The sequence below is a fragment of the Excalfactoria chinensis genome, chromosome 18 (assembly GCF_039878825.1).
Source record: "Excalfactoria chinensis isolate bCotChi1 chromosome 18, bCotChi1.hap2, whole genome shotgun sequence".
NCBI classification, from domain to species: domain Eukaryota; kingdom Metazoa; phylum Chordata; class Aves; order Galliformes; family Phasianidae; genus Excalfactoria; species Excalfactoria chinensis.
This window is the reverse complement of record NC_092842.1, coordinates 4,696,784-4,718,123: the sequence shown is the minus strand read 5'-3', so window position 1 is coordinate 4,718,123 and position 21,340 is coordinate 4,696,784. Positions and strand designations below refer to the sequence as shown.

Here is a 21,340-nt window from a genome sequence, read left to right as displayed (position 1 = left end):
CAACCCTAATTAAAGATACCCAATATCCCTTTCAGATCTTTCCTCCCAGAGCACTCTACTATTGAAGTACAACAAGGGCTCCCTGCAGCCACCCGGCGCGGCCAGCAGCGTCACACAGCAGCTCGGAGCAGGAGAAAAGCTTAGCTCAGCTCCCTCATCTCTAAAGCATTTTGGATCAGTTGTGCCCTACGATTTCCTTCAAAATAAAGCCTCTCTCTGCACCGTTTCCTCAAAACTCCAGAGAACTTCACTGCTGCTCCACCACTGTCTGATCTTTTAAACACATAGGAGATGCTCGGGGTAATGTCTTCAATGTACCCCTGGGATGAAGTCTTGCAAACTTCTATCGTGTGTCACCGGGCACTTCTGAGGATCTGACCAATAGCTACGGAAGAGATAGAAAACCCAAAGAAAGGCTGATAAAAAAAAAGAAGTAGAATGAGATTTTTCTGCAGTCAGATTTCATAGAATTTAGCTCCATTTAGCTAAGCCTAGTCTTATCACCAGCACCTCAGGGCTCTTCAATAACCATTTGTCATCAAATTTTCTCTCTGTTTCTGCTCATCTCATTCCAAAGATTATTCTTTTAAAATGCAGAAAGACGAGCTCGGAGCTATCACCAGACAGACAGATACACACATAATTTTTTAACATAAAATGAACCAGATCCTCACTTTTCTCCTTAAAGTAGTTTGAAAGTTCCTGGAGATAAAGCAATATATTGCTTTACAGTTCTGTGCCAGAGCTCCATCAAGTCAGCAGCACGGCTGCCCTCCAGCCCCATTTCATACAACTCTATAAACACCACGGTGTCCTTTGTTTTCATACTTGTCAATGACTCAAACATGGAAAGCCAGGTCTGCATCCTCACTTCTCCACTCCAAGACAGACTTGGCAGAGATTAATTCCTGCACTCTGATACAACACAGCTCAGAACATTTCACAGCGTCCTCCTTTCACAGCCCTGGAAACAAAGGTTGTACAAGACCGTACATCTGAATTAATTTGTTCATGCAAATTCTTACCCCAGACATCAGACTTAATGGAGAACTTGTTGTAGGCCAGGCTCTCTGGTGCCGTCCATTTGATAGGGAATTTGGCCCCAGCGTGGGCAGTGTACGTGTCACCTGTCATCAGCCTGCTCAGGCCAAAGTCTGCCACCTTCACCAAGTGGTTCTCCCCTACCAGGCAGTTTCTGGCAGCGAGGTCCCTAAAAGCAAAAACAAAACCAAGCAATGAGAAGTCTATCCTCTCACTCCTAGCAAAAGCAATGAAATTTGCAGTTCCCAAAGAAGCCTGGGCCGGAATGTGATTATTCTGATCAGGGTATTACACAGAAATGATGCAGCTCTGCACACACATGGAAGAGGGAAAGTTCTTTTCCATTCCGGCTTTGTAAGACTGTCAGCCCAACTTCTTCTTCTTTTTTTTTTCTTAAATGCAAAATGAAAGCTCCAAGAACCCCCTCACTTTCAATAAAAGCTGCCACCCTCAGGATAAAAATAATGTAAAGAAATGTCAGTGCTCAAGTTATCAATAGCTGAGGATGAGCGCTGAATTCAAGACGTCGCAGTGCCTCCCCTTCTTGCCCACCTTTCTAACACTTCCATCGACCCAAACACCACCGTTCACCCTTCAGAACTCCTCTCCCAGTCCCTGCTCAGTGCCAGCTTTAACTCCCAGCTGTGCCCTCCTCCCTCCCAAGTATCACATATCTTACAGCATCATGTTTTCTACCACCCTCCCCCATAAAAAAAAGGCATCGGTGACCATACGGGCAACTCAGTGACAGCACCCATAAAAGCAGCAACCCCAGCTGCCTAGTGAGGAGGCAGAACAAAGCCTGTGTGGGCAGCTGCAGGACAGCAGTTTCTTCTTACCCTTTCAGCCCTAATCTTCAAACAGGAGAGGTTTTGCCCTTCTCAAACTACCCCGGCCTCTGCTATCAGTACTTCTGTTTTCAGAAGACTGGATCATCAGCAGACAGAGCCTTTCCTCCGTGTTTTTTCACCTTGGCAGGTGAGAGATGCACACATTGCATTTGCCACCACCACCCCCCCCCCAGCTCAAACATGCTGCCAGCAATACTGCATAGCAATGTAAAGCACAGAAATACATTTCTCCTAATACCAGGTTTCATTAAAAGCACTTTTTCAGATTATGTTACATTGAACTAAAAATTGATTCTACCAGAAAAGGTGAGATCTTCTTTAGATACAAGGCAGAGACTGCTATTTCTTTGCCTTGTTCTGCTCAATGGGAATGAATTAGGGGGAAAAAAAGTACACCTTACTAGATGCCCATTATATTTTCACAATGTTTTTGAATGTATCTTCTTATCAATTCTGATTACTACAATGTACGCCTAAATAAAAGCTCCTCTTCATAATCAAATTCCTCCTCCTTCCTGATTCATTAAATGAGGTCACAGCCGAGCATTTGAATCCACGGATGTGAATGGTGGCAACACTCTTAAAATAATTGGGTAGGTGGGTATGGGGGTGGCTGATAAGGAAAAACGCTACTATTTATTTTAGAGAAATGGGTCATCAGAAATGAGATGAATTGAAACGAACGGGAGAGCAGACAAACGGGATTCATACAAGGCAGATTTTAAAGCTCGCTTCCTACAGGCTGAAGGGATGGAATACTTTCAACAGAGCAATTCAAAGGGTGGAAATTTTAATTGCAGCATCACCGCTTGCTTCAGTGACTGACAGAAGCATTTAAACAGCTCTTTCAGGCAGCAAAAACAAGGCATGTCTGAGGAACACCTAGAACTTTACACGCGATCTTCATATTTGCCTCTATAAAAAACACGTGCTAATTCTATATTCTAGCTAATTGGGCAGGAAAGGTCACACTGTGGCACAGAGAACATCTTGTATTGAACTCAGCAGCTCTCATCCCTCGCACAGGATGTGTCATTATATTGCTAGGAGGTCGCTCCTACAGACAAAGAATGCAAAGCTCCGGTCATAATTGCAGCACACTTAAAGGTCAGAGTCTTTGGGACTTTAGGACTGCAAAGATACTTATTAAAGTCAAATAATCTGGACAACGGTGGACAATAATCTCTGCAGAGGAGGAAAAGAGTGAGATAAACAAGAATGGACACAGGGTGAGATGGCACTAAGAGGGTGGCTTTGCTGTGAGCACCTGCACACACCCAGCAGTGTCACCCATCTGCAGCAGCCTTTAATGGCTGTTGAAATCAACAAAGGAGAAGAGGTTTATGTGAGCCACTAAGAACCTGTTACTTGAGGAAGCATTTATATTTAAGGTGTTTGTTCAAGCTGTAAAAGCACTGATATATCTTTAACCTACGTCTGCTTCAAAAAAGGGAAAAAAAATGGAGAAAAATCATTAGATGACCATCCTACAGACAGGTCAACATACTGCATAGAATACAGCAGATAGGGGGTTAAACACAGGACATGGGCTGCAGCTGAAGGGAAGGTCGTGACAACCTCAAAATACATTGGGTGGTGTTTTGTGCTTGAGATCCAGGAGCACTCGGTGCCCTTCGTACCTGTGGATGAAGTTTTTCTTCTCCAGGTACTCCATGGCCGAAGAGATCTGGGTTGCCATGTACAGCAGCACCACTGCATTGACCTCCTGCCTGTTGCACTCACGCAGATAATCCAGCAGGTTCCCATATGTCATGAACTCCGTAATGATGTAGAAAGGAGGTTCCCGTGTGCACACCCCTATGGAGCAAGATAAAGTTTGCTATGAACATTTGAGAGTATCAGTGACTCTTCAAGACTGTCATCCTAGGCAACATATATCTCTAATGGCTGCAAATAGAGGAGATTGTACAGAGAATGAGTTTTGCTTGGAACTGGTTAATAGAGGATTTTAATTTCCTGCTTCAGGCTCTGGCAACTTAAAACGTTAGGGAGACGAGATCATTAAAAATCATGTATTACCGGTACAAATTGTGAATTCTGCCAGACAATAAGTGCCTGTATTTAAAGCCTTGGTATGGTAAGCAGCTTATCTGCTCCTTAACATCCATATCACTGCACAAGGGTTTAGTTCAAATCCCCCTGCTTGGTATTTATCACTTACCTAATAATTGCACCAAGTTCGGATGCTTGATCTCCTTCATTACTGCAGCTTCTTTCAAGAACTCTTCCACCTCCATGGTATCCTCCTGCAGAACAATAGCAAAGCTTTGGCAAGGACAGCGTGCACAGAGGAGGACACAAAAAGAGCTGCAAAGTGACAGCATCAGCCACAGTTCTTTCAAGGCAGTTTTTCCCTGTAGCCACATCACAAAGCCAGGGAGCGAGGAACATTTTTTGTTTTGTTGGGGTTCTTTTTGTAGGGTTTTTAAAAACACATTTTTATCATTCTTATTGTAAGGGAGCTTTTTTTTGGGGGAGTGAGAAAATCCATATCCCTTTTGTGAAGGGCCTCTCACAGGACCACTCAGGAGTTGAAAAGGAAAAAGCTCAGAGCGCCTGTTCCTAAGAAGAAAAAAGAAACCCCACACGAAATCAACAGCACGGAAAGAAATGAAACAAGAAGAGAATCAAAAGGAAGGCTACAACCGAGCAAAGGTCTGAGCAACTGCTGAGATGCAAACTCCATATTTCAGTGGGTCTGAGCAAGGAAACCCCACTGCAGAGAGAAGCACGGCCGACGGTGGGGGGGGATTGAGAGCCTGAGGTTTCACAGATTTCATCCCTGGCATTTAGAGCCTGACCCATGACGCAATGGGCCTGGGCAGATGTGTCACTACCTATTTGTTGAGCACCCATAAAGTTGCTTGGCACGACAGAAAGCTGAGGAAGATACGATCTTGCTCAGAAGATAGAGATTCTGAAGCAAATATACCCTCACGGCCCGAAGGTCATTTCAAAGTGGTGCAAAAATACAGATCCATTCCTAAAGCAATGTTTCTTTCTAAATCCATATTTTTTTTTCCATTGGTGGATTAATGTTGACAGCCTACATGGACGAAGTGTTTTAAGGAAGGATTGGAAAGGATTTACTGCTGCTGGTGCGAATGATAACAGTGGGCTGCTGCTGTAAGATCCAGCTAGCACTCCGCTCTGCAGTTAGCGATGAGAGCCTCTTTCAAACAGCTTCAATCCATCATTCACTATTCGTTGCCAATTAGCTTGATTGGCAGCTGTGTTTTTCTGAACACGCTCTGTCAAAACGAATCACCCAAAGGTCCTGAGGAACAGAACTGTAAACCATTTTCTTTGGCAAAGGAAACCGGGTTAATAATCCAGGTTGCAAAATGACCCTAAACACGCACTTATCTTATATATGCTATGCAGACTTGCACAAGGCTGTTTCTCTGCATTGCTGCTCCGTGGTTTTAAATCTATTGCCTCTCACTGACCAAATTAATAGGAAGGATGCATGCGGAGAATTACAGTAACAATGATTTCCCTGAAAATCTGATGGCACAATTTTTTACCAGTTTCCATCTTCTGCTGTACAAAACCACAGGATAAATAAAACACTTGCAGCAATACGGTATTTTCCCAGCCAAACAGGACAATGCCTCAACCTGGACTTGCACAAACATCACTAAGGGACAGCAGGGCTCCGTAACGCCCCATCTGCTGGGGTCAAAAATGAACATTAAAATAAGCTGGGCAGCTCCCAGTGGTTCAACCACTGAACAGCCCTCCCAAGGAACTGAGTTGGGGGCACAGGCACAGCGGGCTGCAGAACAAGCACAGGCACTGAGACAGGGCATGATGCTCCAGCCCAGTCCCTGCAGCCCTCCTACCCCTTTCCAACAGGATCGGGAGCGAAAAAGCAAACAGAACATGCCATGTCATGGCAGCAGACCCTCTGAAATCCTGCTGCATCCTGTGCAGCTTGCTGGGTTTCCAATGGAACATTCCAATGGGAACCATCTACGCCCCAACACGTTGCCTTGCACTTGCCAGTTACATGAGACTGAAAAACAGCGCAAGCTGCATTTGTCTTCTGGTGCGATCCAGGCTCTGTGCTAGCTGTGAGCTACATTTGGACACGACAGAAAACTGAACAACAAATGGGTGCTCCTGAGCGCTGCTCCACAACACCAACTGCATGGATTTTCAGTGCCTTCAACCCTCCCTTCCATCCTTCTTCTGGAGCAGACAGGGAAGGAACAAGGAGAACTGTATAAGGTTGTGAAAAACATTCCCTGGCAGAAAATGAAGCGAGTCACTTGAATGTTGGTGCAGAAGCTGCTGAGGGCTTGTTTTCCCATGTAGAACCAGAATACAAATGTGATTGTTAAATATTTCCCAAAACTTTGAAGGGAGCTATAACCCCACCTGTCAGGCAGCAGACTGATGGATTAAAAGAAGGTGCAGTATAAATTTGCTTTTAAGGATGGTTTTAGTGCGCATAATTGCAGACTGAAGTGTTTCTTAACTCTCTTTTTGGTTATTCCTGCATTCCCCAGTGGCACACGCTGTTCCATATTACATTATGAACCACTTTCAGTCATGTTTCATTAAATATTTATTGGATGTATTCGCAACAGTCATGGTCTGTATTGAGGTTTCTCCGATGCACAAACAGAGATTTGATGGCACAATGCGTCATTTGCCTTTCTTGATGGGTTTTACAGAGATGGTACAGGAATGCAACAATGATACCCTGGTACGGATGAGGGACAGGAGACATCAGGGATCCTCACTTCACAGCCAGAAAGCAGAAAGAAGATGCTGCAGCAAACTGAATGTTCCGGGAAGCAATTTGTCTTTCTCGTGTATGGTGTGGACTCTTTGCTTGCCCTGCTCACAGCCCGGTCCCATTGCACAGTGCTCAGAGCAGCCCCGCAGTCCCCATGCGGTGGCCCTAACACTAGGTGTCACCCGCTGCCTGTGTAAGCTGCTGCTTCTGCTCTTCTCCACTGGAGAGCCCGAACGGGAATCACCACCATACACAGAAGGCCAAAATGGAAATACTTTCTGCGGCCATAGCAACCCAGAACTACTGAGGTTGCCGCTGTTCAGACAGTAAGGAAGAAATATTCTCCCCAAATCAAGGCAGTTTTCTCCCCTTGACACTATACCTCCATACAGCTCTCACCACTTCAAAAGTTCCTTCGTAGAAAAGCAACAAAACCCAAGAAGAAACAAACAAAAAACCCTCCTCTGTTTGTTTCTGCAAGACCAAACCACGTCCTCATGCGAGGAGAGAAAACATGGTGTCAAGTTAGCATAAAACTCCTATTAAGCAATCAAATGCAATGCGCGTGGATGGTGCCAGAAGATCTCAAGACACATTTATAAACATAAATGAATTAAGCAATGACCTTCTGAACTCAGAGCATTATTTGCATTTCAAGAGGCAAGGAGACCAAGACTCAGAAATAAGGGAGCAGAGCCAGAAGCAGAACTGATTATCCAGTCCCTCATTAAGCCCTCTTACGAATTTTAATACACTTTAGCTTGGATACACTTTTTCCTCCTCTTGTATCATCTGATAATAAACAGCTGTGAACAATTGCCTAAGACTACTGGGTACACAGGGAGCTTGTCTTTTGGGAAAGAAGCCACATGAGACAGATAATCAAAGCATTAAGAGTTTCCCTGAAATGCAGCCTTTGAATTTTATGTTGGCTGAGTCACAGACCACAACCCTCCTTAAGGCATCAACTTGCATTAGCACGTTCGCCTATGATCAACACACCTTTGCCACCTCCCGAATGCAAGGGATGCCACAGCAGTACTTACTTCTGTTAGATATCACCTGCTCTAAAGCAAAAATTGCACTGTTAACATCCTCCTTTGCTTAGTCTCATCAAGTTACCTATAATTCTAGGCCAAAGTACAGAAAGGCACAGCCATCACCAACCCCAAATGTAACATGGGGCTGGAGGAAGGCAGCCAGCTTGAACTCAATTCCTGCTGCAAATGAGACAAACAGGACTGCTCAGAGATGCAGGTCCTACCTTTAGGGTCTTCACAGCCACCGTGAGGCTGTACTTCTTCCAGACTCCTTCATACACCTCTCCATACTGCCCGCCGCCAAGCTTGTGCTTCATGGTGATGTCAGTTCTCTCTATCTCCCACTTGTCGTAGTTCGGAGACACCCCATAAATAGTGGGCTTGTTGCGTTTGGGCGCCGGGTAGTGCAAAGTGGTGATGAGCCCATCTGCTACCGTTGAATGATGATGGACCAACTCCGCCAAGGTGTTGAAGCGGCTCTCTGAAGAGACATACAGCTAAGGGAACAAGGAGGAAAAAAAAGCTCAGTCACATCACTCACACTGGAACATTCACATGGAGAAAGGACGTTGTAAAGTCACAATAGAGAAGCATCATATCACTTCTACTTGAACTGCAACACTGTGAGCTCTGCAGAGGACCAGAGCTGAGAAATATCAACATTTGCATGGGAAATGCACAGATTCTGAAGAAAACACACACGCTTTGCTGAAATAGCATGGAAGGAATGGCTGCAAATAGCACTACACCAGCATGCTGTTGCTTGAAATGGGTTTTCTTTTTAAAAGGCTGGTCAGTGAGGGTTGTGGGATGTTTCTGAACAGCAGGGATTTCCTACCTAGGTATCTCAATCACATTACTATTATTTCAATTATGATGTTTTACCTTCCTAACTTCTTCAAGTTGCAGCAGCAAACTGGTAGCTTCTCTGCCATTGGCCTAAGATAGCTGGTCTGCTGCAGATGGGCACAGATCAATAACAGAAACACAATTATTATTGCTGAGTAGGAATCTGTTGAGAGGCACGGGAACCCATGTTGTTACCTTTTAACAACCAAAGAGAAGCTCCATTTTGAGCCTAAAAGCTTACTGAAGGCAATGGGCAAGTGATTCCCTGCTACAATTTAGTACTTCCAATTTCACACTCAAGATCAATATTCTGCTGCAGAAGGTGACAAAAGCCACAAATACAGTAAGAACGAAGTGGTGCTGGTAGCACTTGATGGAGAGGGAGAAACTTTCTGACTCACTGGATACGCACTCAACAGCTCGGGCTGTGCATGTGCAGTATCCATCTGCCTCATTTCACAAAGCAGAGAAGCTGACAGGGATGCCAATCATCCCCAAATCCCAGACCTGTGGCCAAGTATTACTTCCTCCCCCCCAGACAGAAAGCTTGGATAGAAAAAGAAAAACACATCTGTGAAGCTCCAGCAATAAGTGAATGTGTCTAACAGAAAATGGAGATGCATTTGCAGAGGGGAAAAACAGGTTTGCAGGGAAGGAAGAAAAAAGGTCAAACTTGAGGAGTCTTTGAACTGCAGCCTGCCAGATTCTGTATGGATGCTCCTTTGCAAGCACCTATTTACTATAAAAATGAGAATAAGAGGCACTGGAGAAGAACAAATGTTCTGAAGGTTACAAGAGCACTACGAATAAATAAAGAAAATGAAAAGGTGAGTGAAAATAGCAGCTGTATCATCCAGGGCACTCAGAGTGACAGAAGTGGCTTCTCAGCATCCTGCTTCCCCAACTCCCTACTTCAGTGTCTGAAAATTAGGCAAAGGCTTAAGGATGGCTGATGACAGAACTGGCAGCAATTGCTAAACTACATTATGTCACAGATGCTTTAAAAAGAACTGCAGAAGGTAAAACGCTCAGCTCAGACACACGGCATAACCCCAGGAAGACAAAACGTGAGTAAGCGGATTAAAGCTCAACACTTGTCATGGCCAGGGGTGAAATCACCTTAAAAACATGTGTTCTGAGAACAGAAGGGTGCCAACTTAACGGAGGGTCTTACAGCTGTGTGGCAAGAAGCAAACAGTTCTTCAGACCACCAAGCATAGCCAGCACAACCGGAATGCAAACCAACATCAATCTGGGAAGAGCTTGCAGTGTGAGCAGTAGTACAAGCTGTTCCCATGTTACACCGAGGACTGAAATGCACACAAAAGTGAGGACAGAAGCGTAAAATCATGCTGAACTGTTGGATCACTTGGAATTATTAAGGAACCACAGAGAAGGAAGTTGTCCTTGCTTTTCTGATGCCTGCATCTCATGATCTCCAAAACTCACATAAACGAGAAATATTCCCATTTCTGTGACAGATTATATGATCCTGGAGAAGGAAGTTAAACAGATGGCCAAGGTTTTCACAGCAAACCTGTAGCAGGCTGGGGAGCAGCAATCAGGATCACCATGCCCAGGCCATGGGACAGCACTCCATGCCTTCACATACACAAAGTTTACTGTTTCAATGAAGAAAGGACCACCTGCCCACCACACACACTCATCATGGAGGTAGTTTTTTCTCCCCTCTCTCTGTGACTGTGACTAACTCTTAGCACTGACACCCAAAGTCAGTTTATCCACAGCTTCTCCCATCAGACCATGTTCTTTCAGACTGGAGGTAGGGGTGCTGATCCGTGTTAACCACATCTTTAACACAAGGGCATTCCCCACCCTGCCATCAGCCAACAATCTGAAAGGGCTACACTAAAAAACTGCTTGAGATCCACAGTAAAGGAGCTAACCTGCGCACACTTAAGCCACTGGAAGCTCCAAGAGAAGCAAGACACATCCAATGCCCCATAATGCTGAGGACAGCAGGATTTCATAAGCTGGCTGGGCAATGCTGTTTACTCAGTTTGGTTACTCAATAAAAGGCTTTGCCTCAAGTCCTACCAAGTGAGGAAAACCAAGCGCTCTGCTCCACGGAAGTGGTTTACCAAATGACTAACTGCACCATGCCAGCCAAATCAAGAAAGGTCATTTGGAATGTCTTCCTTAAAACAAAAAACATTACGAGGTGGTCCGGAAGAATAAATCCCATTAAAATGGGAAATGAAGAAGTTCCCTGAGGAACCGATGCTGAATCTCAGTGCATTCTGCACAAACAATGCTAAAGCTAAGATGTACACATCTCCCATGTCGTTCCTTCTTCTTACAGCAAAAAGGCAGCACAGGGCTCTGCGATACACAGCACACCCCCATGCCAAGCAGTTGTTACGCACATTTCTGTAGAGGCTCCGTGCTCTCACAGTTGCAGGACACAATCCACCAAAGCCACTCACCCTTCCTGCAGCACTTGCTGACACTAAACTCCTCAGACAGGCTGACTAACGATACAGCAGGCTGTAGCAGCCCCAGGTGCTCAGGGAGTTGGAGGTAGCAGCTTTCCTTCTGCAGAGCCACGCTGTGCTGCAACACGGGTAATGGAGCATGACAGCAGCAGCTCTGAGATTCAGCAGCCTCCATTTCACAAGGGGAAAGCTGAGATATTGGCTGTCTGTACTCCTCACCCCTAAACTCTGGCAGGTGAAAGGAAGAGCATGGTGCCCACAGCACAGGCTGGAGGTGGGCAGCAGAGGCAGCACGCTGCTGCCCAGTTTTGTTAACACAAATGGAAACAAATGTGACTTAAGGTGCCAGGCTGCTAATTGCAGCATGGCACAACGCAATTCCCTCAGCACACAGCCGCCTCCTCCCAAAGCTCTCACCCCATTGCTGCTTCTCCATTCTGCATTTCCAACCAGCACCGACTGCAGGTCTGTTCTGAGTGCATTGTGCTGACCTGCACATTTTTATCAAAAAAAACACCAATTCAAGCAACTCTGTGGAAAATGAACAGTTGACCTGGTCAATACAGACCTGAACAAATTATTGCTTTGGGGGGGGATAAAAACAGCTCTGCCGGGATGAAAGCCTTCATATGCCAAAAACTCCTGCAGTTAAAATGAAGAACGTGCTATGGCATGAGGGACACAAGCTTATTTACACCAGCTGAAGGAGGCCAGGGTTCAGAATGTTCACATGTGCACGCTGCTCATCTGCCAGCATCAATGTGAGTCAAAGGGACATCAACTACAGGGACAGGAGGAGGAAGGATATTGCAGGTCACCATGCACACCCCTGAGTATGCAGCACATCAGCAACTCACAGAGCTGATTTTCACCACAAAGCATCTACAAAGGAGGAAAAGGGAAGAACCAAAGCACCATAACTTGGATAGACACCACTTTCAATAACTATCAACTACTGGCAGAGCCTCAGCAGTCATGCTCCAGATCCATGCTGCAACTACTGCAGAGGATCTAAAGAGATACTGCTTACAATAGATTCATTAAACAAGCATTTCTGAAATACAATGCCAGCAGAAATGTTTCCATGAAATTCCAACATAGAAAAATCTGTGAAAAACCTCATTCTTATGTTAACATTTCCCTGCAGCATCCACAAAACGCAGCACTGCTGTAGCACATAAAGATCGAAAAGAAAGAAGATGACACTAGAAAAGGGGTTCATACAAATCAGAAGGTGCCTACCCATTTTCAGTGGTCACATGGAAATACTGTGGAGAAATCAAAATAGTAGTTTAAAATGAGGCTGAATAAGGGTTCAAAAGGTATTCTGTTCCGAAACGTACAGGGCTATTAGCAACAGGCACAGACTTCTCTGATTTGGCAATCCTAGCGGTTCTTTTGAACATATGTAATGAAAATCCATTGCTAGATAACATCGTATTGATGGTATCTACTGCACTCAGCTCTGATGTAGCTCTAGGATGGTGTTTCGCTACTGAGCTGTGTTATATCTCAGCAGCTGGCTAAAGGAATAAGCGTGTTTCATCACAGCCTGGTCAGAATCTCACAGTTCATTATAACTACAGATGCTGAACAATGCGATCAGGGGCTCAGAATTGCATGTTTCAATTATTACTCCCCAACCTTGAACACTCGGTGCACAAAGCACTCCAGCAAGGCTTTCTCTTGCAGCCTACCTTTCCATCGGACGCAGTGTTTATTCTGTAGTGGTACACCCTTCCTTCGTAGCGCAGTGAAATCGATCTCTGTCCTGGACTGCTCTCACTCTCTCGCACGAGAAAGCTGCCATTGATGCCACTGCTCAGGAGGTACTCAGCAGCGTTACGTGACACTGGTCCGTGGTACCAGGAATGTTTCTCCAAGCTATTCACCGGGGTGATGTAGTTGCTGGGTACCCAACCTTGTCCATTCTTTGTCTGAGCCTCACACCATTCACCATTATGATTGTAGCCCAGGACACGGAGCTTTTCACCTAAGCACAACCAGAGAACATATTTAGATATAACAAATCTGGGAGTAGAGTAAAAAGATGGATTATTTCTGGCTTATAGATCATTAGAATGGGTAACTGACTGAGCAGAGACCATGTGCGTTTCTTTAAGCTTGAGTGGGCCACTGAAGCCAAATTAAATGACATGCATGCTCCAAGGGTCTGTGAAATCCTCATGCAGTTCTGATGCTGTCTGAGCTTAATAAAAGATTCCAACACATTTTGAGCTCAGTTGGCTTGATGGGGCTAGACCAGGAGTGGATAAATGACAAAAATCTATTGTGATTAGCAAGTAAGCAGACTTGAAGTGCACATAAGGAATGGGAGGATCAAGTAAGAAAACACTGCATCTGCACAGTCATTTTTCATAGGAGGATTGCATTCTGGAGAACAATGAAAGTGAGAAAGACCCACATCTGAAATCAGCTTAGTACAATTTTACAGCTCAAACTCCTGTTCTTAGTGGAGACCTTCCTCTGACACAGTCTTGTCCAATGCAAAAAACCTCAAATAGTTTGAACCTTTTTAAAGGTTATGGCTTCAAGAAATATTTAGATTTGGTCAAGAAGAATTCCCACAGTTAAAAAAATTCCATAGTGTTTAGTGTATAACTCAGCCATCCCACTGCAGCTTTTCTTTCCGTGCTTCTTGCTGGTTCCTGATACCATCCTGCACGTTTCTCTTACCTTTAGTTATGCTGAGAGTGTTGTCCCCACTCGCCACAAAATCGTACAGTGCAACAAAGAGGTGGGGGTCATTTTCACTGGGACAGGACAGGAGGTTCTCCTTGGAGTTCCAGCGAGCGGCTTCACTCAGCCCCTGGGGCTCAAAATCTGACACGACTGGCCTCTGGAGGGCTTCTGCAGGAAAAGAAGGGGAGAAAAGCAGGTTCATTGTTGCTGATAAAAGCCATCCGCTTAGCCCACGTGCTACGATTTCCCTCATTTTCTCAACATCTGCACTCCTCACGTATCAGAGGACAAACCCAGATCCACTTCCAGCAGACCTTCTGCCACATGCACACCACTCTGTGCCTGCAGAGCCCCATCCCAACACACGAACTGCCTGCCTTGGCCATGGAGCAGAAGGAAACCCTCTGCCTGCAGGCAGTGCTGCTCACATCCTGGCTCTCCATAAATCCTTCGGTCTTGCCTAAGTGCTGCGACAGGTTAGACCCGAAAGCAGCAAAGACCTCTAAAATGCAAATCCCTTAATTACCCTATAAATGAAATCACCGGAACTTGAAACACTGAAAGTCGGGCAGGATGAGATTTATAAGATGCGCTGCATATGGAGTTAGATACCTATTTTTGTAGTCCGCACTATTTTTAACCATCTCTCCTCTTATTTGAGTAAAAGCTGGGTTGTTTTTGTTACCTCTCTGCCACTTCCCAAAGGAGTACACAGCGAGCGTATGCTGCACCGTGCACTTGCAGGAGCCTTAGAGGCCTTGAGAAAAACCAGTTCCCAAAAACTGAGCTTCGAACGTGCACAGTGAGGCACATCAGGTGTGAAATGCTCAGTCAATATTAGGCACATCCAAGTAAGCTTGGGGAATTCAGTTCCACTGCTTCCTGCCAATTCTTCCCTCCGAACCATGGGGAAGGCTGTTGGGATGTCACCAGGATGCTGGGGCTGCTCAGAGCAGTGCCCCTTGTGCCAATGTGTCTGCACTACAATGCACATCCATGCTTTGGGGATGGGGCTGTCAGAGGCAGGAGATCCCCATTCAGAAAACGAAGCTATCAGCGTTTTACCACTCAAACATGGCCGGCGAGCAGCAATGCTGCCCAACACAGCACAGAGCAGGCCCTGCGCCTTATGGGCCGGCCATAACCTCAGCAAGGAAGGAAAACGCCTGCCCCGTGGGGCCTGATTCAACAGGAAGGCCGGAAATCCAAGGCGGGCTCCCCTCCAGCCTCCAGCACAGCCAGGCCCATGCGCAGCCCAGAGTGGGATGCGGGGGGAGAAGCTTGATGGACTGTAACAACACGTGCTGCTAAAGGTCTGGGCCCCTAGAGGAGGCTATTAGCAGATTCAGGATACAGATCCATGATGCAAGAGAACCAGAAAGGACAGGTCTGTCTGGCTGCCCTGTACAGTCAGCCGTCAGCAGCATTCATCTCTGAGTTATCTGCTGCTAAATCTGCCCAGACATGATAGTGCTTCAGAGCAGCAGACAGTGCAGCTCATTCACACTGCTGCTCAGAGAGGTGGTGGTGCCCCAGCCCTGCAGACACCCGAGGTCAGGGGATGGCTCTGAGCACCTATGGAGCTGTGGGTGTCCCCATCCTACACTGTACTTATCTACAGCTTCACAGCACCACGGAGCCCCTCAATAGAGGGCCCCTGGATGAATGAGACCAGCTGCTGTGCCACAGGACACTGTCCTCAACTGGTGATGGGGCAGGAAGCAAGCCCAGCTCCATTGGTTATCACCATGCTGAAATTCCCTCCAGGCAGCCACAAAGCTTGCTGCTGCAGCTCTGTGAAACCACAACTTCATGCTTCCATCACACCAGGCTCAGGTGGCACCTGGATGCCTGGGAGGAGTCCCAGGGCAGAAGTGTAATTCAGCTCCACACTCACACCAGCTAAATACAACTCTCCATTGCCAGACTAGGAAATGAGAGAGCAAGAGCTTTTATTTGGAGGCATCAGCCATATGGATGCCTCCTTTTCCCCCAAATTAAGTTTGCACCAGGAGATATTTATGTTCATACACCAAAAGATTTCATAAGCATAGCTATCCCCTGCTAATTACTGTTTATGCGAAGCCATGAATCACTGCTAGGGACCGTGTAAGAAGTTCTCTGATGTGAACAATGTTGGTCCAGACCAACACAAGCAAATTCCCTTAAAGAATGTAAGTGAAGGGCTGGAAAAGAGGCAGAAGAACAGCATGACAAGCAGCTCCTCCACAGCTGACTGCAAGGCAGTCCCGGGGGAAGGAGGAGACCTCCTGTCTCCCTGCAAAACAAACATCCTGTGCTCTTACAAACTGCTGGCGTTTTTTCCACAGGGTTTCCAAAGCAAAGGAGAACAGAATACACTCAGTAATCTCTTTGGAGTCAAAGCACATGCTGTCTAAAGCTTTTCCTCTCCTTACCTTCCCCCTTCCTTTCTTTTCCCCTAAAATGAAATTAGGGTAAGTGGCACTGTGCTCTGTGCCTCTTTGTCACACTGATTTCCTTACTGGTCACTGTCAGATTCCCTATCCCTGATGGAACAGGGTTATCTTCAAGGTGAAAGGACCAGCATCCTCAGACAGAAGGTACCTCTGGCCTGCTTCACTGCCTGTGGAAGAGGGCCCACAGTCAAACGCATTGCTTCGTCTTACCAATGCTAAGTACCCCCAATGGCATGGCTTCACCCACTCACTCTGAGAGACCATTCTGTTAACTTCCATCTTTTCATTTCTTCTTGGAGAGTTCACTCTCCTATGAGCCTGCAGGTTCCACTACAGCTCATCCACTGGGTATTTTCCATTTGTAACCCTTTAACAACACAGTAAATACCATCTTCCAACCTGCGAGATGATCACAATTGTGTCTCATCTTAGATTAAAATGTCTGAGAGAAGAAGGGGAAAGAGGAGCCAGATCCAACTGAATTATAAATGACACCTCTGTATTTCTGAACACTTCAGCAGTGAAGCTTTTGGTTTGGTTGCTTTACTCTGCAGAAGTAGTGAGGTTTGCCCACTTCAGAGCCCTGGGGAGGGACAGCACTGAATAAGAGCCACAGAGATTTACAGCTATAGTGCCCCATATTCTTTAGCAGCTCAGGACTGAGAAGGGAAGATGAACGTGGGCCTGTGATGATCAGCTTTAGGTCTGAAGACAGCTCTAGTTGTATGAACTGGTAACACAATCCATGGGAGATGGTAACAAGCATCAGCAGCCAGACTTATTTTAATAAGGATGGGACAGGCAAGAACCACCACAGCAAGCACACAACCAGCAAGCCACTACAGAGCCAGAATGCTTGTTTAAAAGCAAAAACTCTACTGAGCGATGGCAGATGTGAGGCCAAGAGGTGAAGAGCAGAAAGCAGAAGGGGGACACAAACAGAAGGCTCTTCCCTGGGAGGCCATGGCTACGGGCTGCTCCTCCCCGAGCTCCTCCGCTCTGACTGTAACAAGATACACTGGAAAAGAAAGGATATATGGGCAACCTGACAGCTGGCAGGGCAGAAACTGTTTCGGTTTGAAAACAAAGGGCTTGAGTAGTGCCTCTCCACCAGTTCTCAGCTTTAAAGAGGATGCTGACAGGTTTTAAACAAGGTTTCTGCTTTTCAGTGGTAGAGCAAGCCCAAAAAGGCAGCGAGACTATTTCAGCCCCTATTTGGGACATGGACACGTTCTGCTTTCCAGATCAGATTGGCAGCAGTGCTTGCTGTGCCTCGTCCCTTCTACTCTTTACCCTTTCTTGGTGTGAAGCGAGGGTGGAATTATTCAGTTTGGCACAGGCAAAAAGGAGGAAGCAGATGACAGAAGTTCAGATATCTCACATTTAGAAATAATATTTACTAGGGGGAATAAAACTGAGAGCAAAAAAATGGCCAGCTAAAATCATCATCAGCGTGGAAGCTCAGTAGTCATACAACCAGTTAAAACATACTTTCGATCAAGTTCAGGTTCAGCCAAATGCTAACACACAGCATGCAGGGCTGTCTGCCCACACCCTGCCACAGCATATAGAGACACTGAGCTTGGAAAAGCCCTTTCACATCAACAGTCCCAACCCCAGCCCACCCCACTGTGCCCACTGACACGTCCCTCACATCCCCATGTAACCAATGGTCCACTCAGCCTCTAAGCAGCTCTCTCCACAGTTTTTCAGCTTCCAAAGCAACTCAGCTTCCCCCTCGTGCCTTCAGCAGCTTCCCATGCGACAAAGACAAGAGCAGAGTTAAATCCTCCAGTGATATCACCATCATCTTCTTAATCCCCCCAGAAGCTCCAGTGAGACGCAGGCTGTGCAGGGAGCAGCCTGGCCATGTCACACAGCTCCCAGGGATGTGCCTGGTGGCCTCAGCACAAACTTATCCCCTCCTGAGGATCTGCCAGTCTGCCCTTTGTAGGCCTGCAAGCTTTAGTGGTTTCCACCCAAATGAGCCCCACCTGTAAGAACCTGTTATCTGTAGCGTACTGCAGGCAAATGGCTTTCACTTTTGCCCTGGCACAAGCTCCCCCTGCTCTTCTGCTCGGCCCTCTCAGCAGGGCTTTCAACCTCACCACAGCCTAAACACAAAAGCTGTGTGGGGCCCCTTTAGCTGTGGAAGAACAGAAAGCTCTCCTTTGTTTTCCTTTCATTTTTGCTTTGCTTTCCAAGAGGTCCACCACCACCAGAGCATCACGGTGGGTCCTGCACTATCCATATCCTAACAGCTGTGCAGGGGAGATGCATTAAGATCTCGGTTGTGGAGCTGTAACACACCAGTGGGTGCTGGCTGCAGTCCTGTGCTGTGCTGAGAGTAGAGGCTTCGACAGGAGAGTGTTTTAAAGTTCTTCCAATGCTCGTTTCCCATCCCTTAGTAAATGAATACATACACAGCCAAGGTCTCAGAGAAGCTGAAGGTGAAAATACCGCAGTATTTACTGTGCCTGATCATGTTGTTAACTCGATACTGCCTACATGGAGCAAGTCAAACTGCGCTCTAATCCTATTATGCAACTGCATTGCAAAGTGGGGAGGGGGAGTGGCTGTAGAATATACAAAAGAGAAAACCCACACAAACAGCCCGGGTAGAACCGGGTCACATCAGCCCTGGTTCTAACAGACCCAGAGGCCCCCAGCAGCCTTGCCCACGCTCCATGGGCATCCAAAGGCTCCGATGCAGAGCAGGGGGCCCAGTGCCAGTGCAACAGCAGCAAAGTGCCACAAACAGAGGTGAAAAAGCTCAGTGAACCGTTTGGTCGCTTAGGAAAGATCCACGCTATTCACACATCAACCCCCTGCTATGTCTGTGAAACTTTTCAGAAGGATTTGCAAAAGATGAGAGAACCGAAAGGGAGAAAAGAACAGCCCCCTGACAACAGAAAGTTATTCAGAGCCGCTGCACGCATCCGATGAGCGCAGCCTCCCGCTATGAGATCCCTTCGTCTCGCTCCGTCGCCAGCAGCCATTTGTAGTTTTTGAGATTCCTGAACTATGAATTTGAGGAACATTTCTCCGCTGAATATTCGAGAGTTGAGCAAGAGCCGGCGGCCATAGGCTGCGCGCGGTCAGGTGGCTGCATTTCTTCCCTCTGATTTGATGAGTTAGCAAAGTACTCCTGGCACGCAGCTTATTTTTACCGAAGTTCCATCCAGCGACACAAAAGAAGCCGAGGAATGTATCGGCCCAACACAGCACGGCGGGCTGCAGCCTCCTGGGGCCCGGCCAAAGCCCTGGCAGTGCACAGAGCAAGGCCACGGCCGAGGGGACGCAGCTACAGGGTCGTGCTGTGCCCAATGGGGCCAGGCTGGGCTGCCCTGCACATCGTCTCCAGCCCAGGGCACCCAGCTCCGGCCCTCCCTGAGTGTTCATTCACGTTTCAATTCCGACACTCACAGGAATGGCTCAAATTCAGTTTTTCAAAGCAATCGCCCAAGTAAATTCAGCTGTGTGGCCGCCTGGGAAATGCCAACAGAGAGGGACAGCCAAAAGGAACCAACAGACCGCGAGTAACACACACAGAAAGTACTTTGCTGTATTCAGCAAGTTGATTTGCATCTAGATTCTCCTCCTTAGCCCAGAGTAACTTTAGTCCTTCCAGCCCCAAGAGAAGGGAGCTCCTTCTCCGCGCACACCCGAAGCCCAGGCCCATGGAGACGGCTTTGTTTGTTGGATCGGCCATGGGATCACTTGACATTTCACAACCATAAATGGTAGAGCCGGGCTCCCTTTGTACGCTGCGCTTAATGAAAATCACCTGGTCCCAAAGTCATGCACACACAGCCCCGCGGCTCCCGGCTCCCCCAAAAGCCTCCCCATATCCCCAGAAAGTGTTTCCATGCCCCCCTGAGGGCCTCCCCACGTCCCTAAAAGGGCCTCCCCACATCCCCAAAAGGGGCCTCCCATCCCGCTCACCTTCCAAGTAGCAGCTGGAGGAAGAAGAGAGCCCCTTCTTCGACTTGCAGCCCACCAATTTCAAGCAAATCTCCAACATTTTCATTTGTTAGAGTTTGGCCTCAGCTGTGCGGTCTCCTTTCTTCCCTTCAGCTCTTCTCACTCAAAGTTACCCGGTAAGAAGCGCTCCCCGTACCACTTAAAATGGTGATCCCAAGAGGCACAGAGCCTCTGGGACCCAGCTGTCCCCCGGCCCCAACAGGACTGCAGCCATCCCCATGCAGCAGGAGGGCAGGGCGCTGGGTGCCGAGTGCTGCCAACAAAGGGCCCCCTTCAGCCTCCGCGCCTCAGCTCCGAGCCGGCCTCCTGACGGCAGGCAGCAAGCTACGCCCTCGCTCCTTAACCCTGCTGCTGCCGGACGGGGAGGTACACACGTTCAGCATCTGTTTGTTCCATATCAGCGTATATTCGAGGTAAGCAGCTGTTGATAAAGGAGACCGGACTGGTTGTGCATACAGCTGTGGGGTTTTACAAGATCCCCGTTCTGTTCCCAAAGCTCGGGCTGCTCAGAGCACGAGGTGCCCCCCGAGCAGAAAGGCCCAAGGTGAGGTTGCTGGCTGCCTCTTGCTCCTCTGCCTTCCAGCACTCGTGGACCCTGCCATTGAAACAGCCAGCTTCCATCACCCAGCAGATGACATTGCTTCAGGCCTTCTCTTCCTCCCTCTGCTTCCAGAGAGGGGTCTCCATCCCATGGAAGCAAAAGAGGCTCAAAGGAAACTGATGCCCCTCCACTTGCTCCCTGCCCACCCAGCTTCAGAAGGCACTGCGACAAAGAGCTGGTACAGAACAGGGAGGAATAAAAGAGGAGCTGAAAGCTGAGTTGACCATCTCATGCTGAGGCCCATGTCATGCTCAGGGAACCAGGGTGAAGCAACATTTGAAGAGCAGACCCTGCATCGTGCACGCAATGTCTGCATGTGACGAGCATCCCCATCCTGCCTCGAGTTCAGCCGCAGCTGTAGGAGCATGGAATTCCCATAAAATTCCCCTGGAGGTACGGAGGCAGCAGCACCCAGCCAACACAATTAGGGTTCCTACAGCAGCAGAATGAAGGCAGATTACACTCCTGGTGAACTCCTGGGGTTGGTGTTCCAGAATGCCTCGTTTCAAATTCAATTAACCCACTTGCAGAAGAAGCTTGCTGTTGGAGCAGTGCTTCCACTCAGGGAGCTGAGCACAAAGAGCTATCCTGGGATAACTCCCTCTGTAG

At 47.4% G+C, this 21,340-nt stretch overlaps 1 protein-coding gene across 2 annotated transcripts in view; it reads right to left on the bottom strand.

Moving 5' to 3' along the window:
* The window catches only part of ABL1 (ABL proto-oncogene 1, non-receptor tyrosine kinase), a 60,525-nt gene that overhangs the window by 8,449 nt on the left and 30,736 nt on the right, over nucleotides 1-21,340 (bottom strand). Inside the window, exons 1-7 of one of the 2 annotated variants that reach the window (XM_072352396.1) lie at nucleotides 20,092-20,446; nucleotides 13,703-13,876; nucleotides 12,703-12,998; nucleotides 7,925-8,197; nucleotides 4,075-4,159; nucleotides 3,533-3,710; nucleotides 1,026-1,210 (exon numbers count right to left, since the gene is read on the bottom strand). In XM_072352396.1, the coding sequence (XP_072208497.1) occupies nucleotides 1,026-1,210; nucleotides 3,533-3,710; nucleotides 4,075-4,159; nucleotides 7,925-8,197; nucleotides 12,703-12,998; nucleotides 13,703-13,876; nucleotides 20,092-20,176 (1,276 nt within the window). In that variant the 5' untranslated portion in view covers nucleotides 20,177-20,446. Of the gene's footprint in view, nucleotides 1-1,025; nucleotides 1,211-3,532; nucleotides 3,711-4,074; nucleotides 4,160-7,924; nucleotides 8,198-12,702; nucleotides 12,999-13,702; nucleotides 13,877-20,091; nucleotides 20,447-21,340 lie in introns of those variants that run through there. The other variant, XM_072352394.1, reaches the window with a different exon arrangement.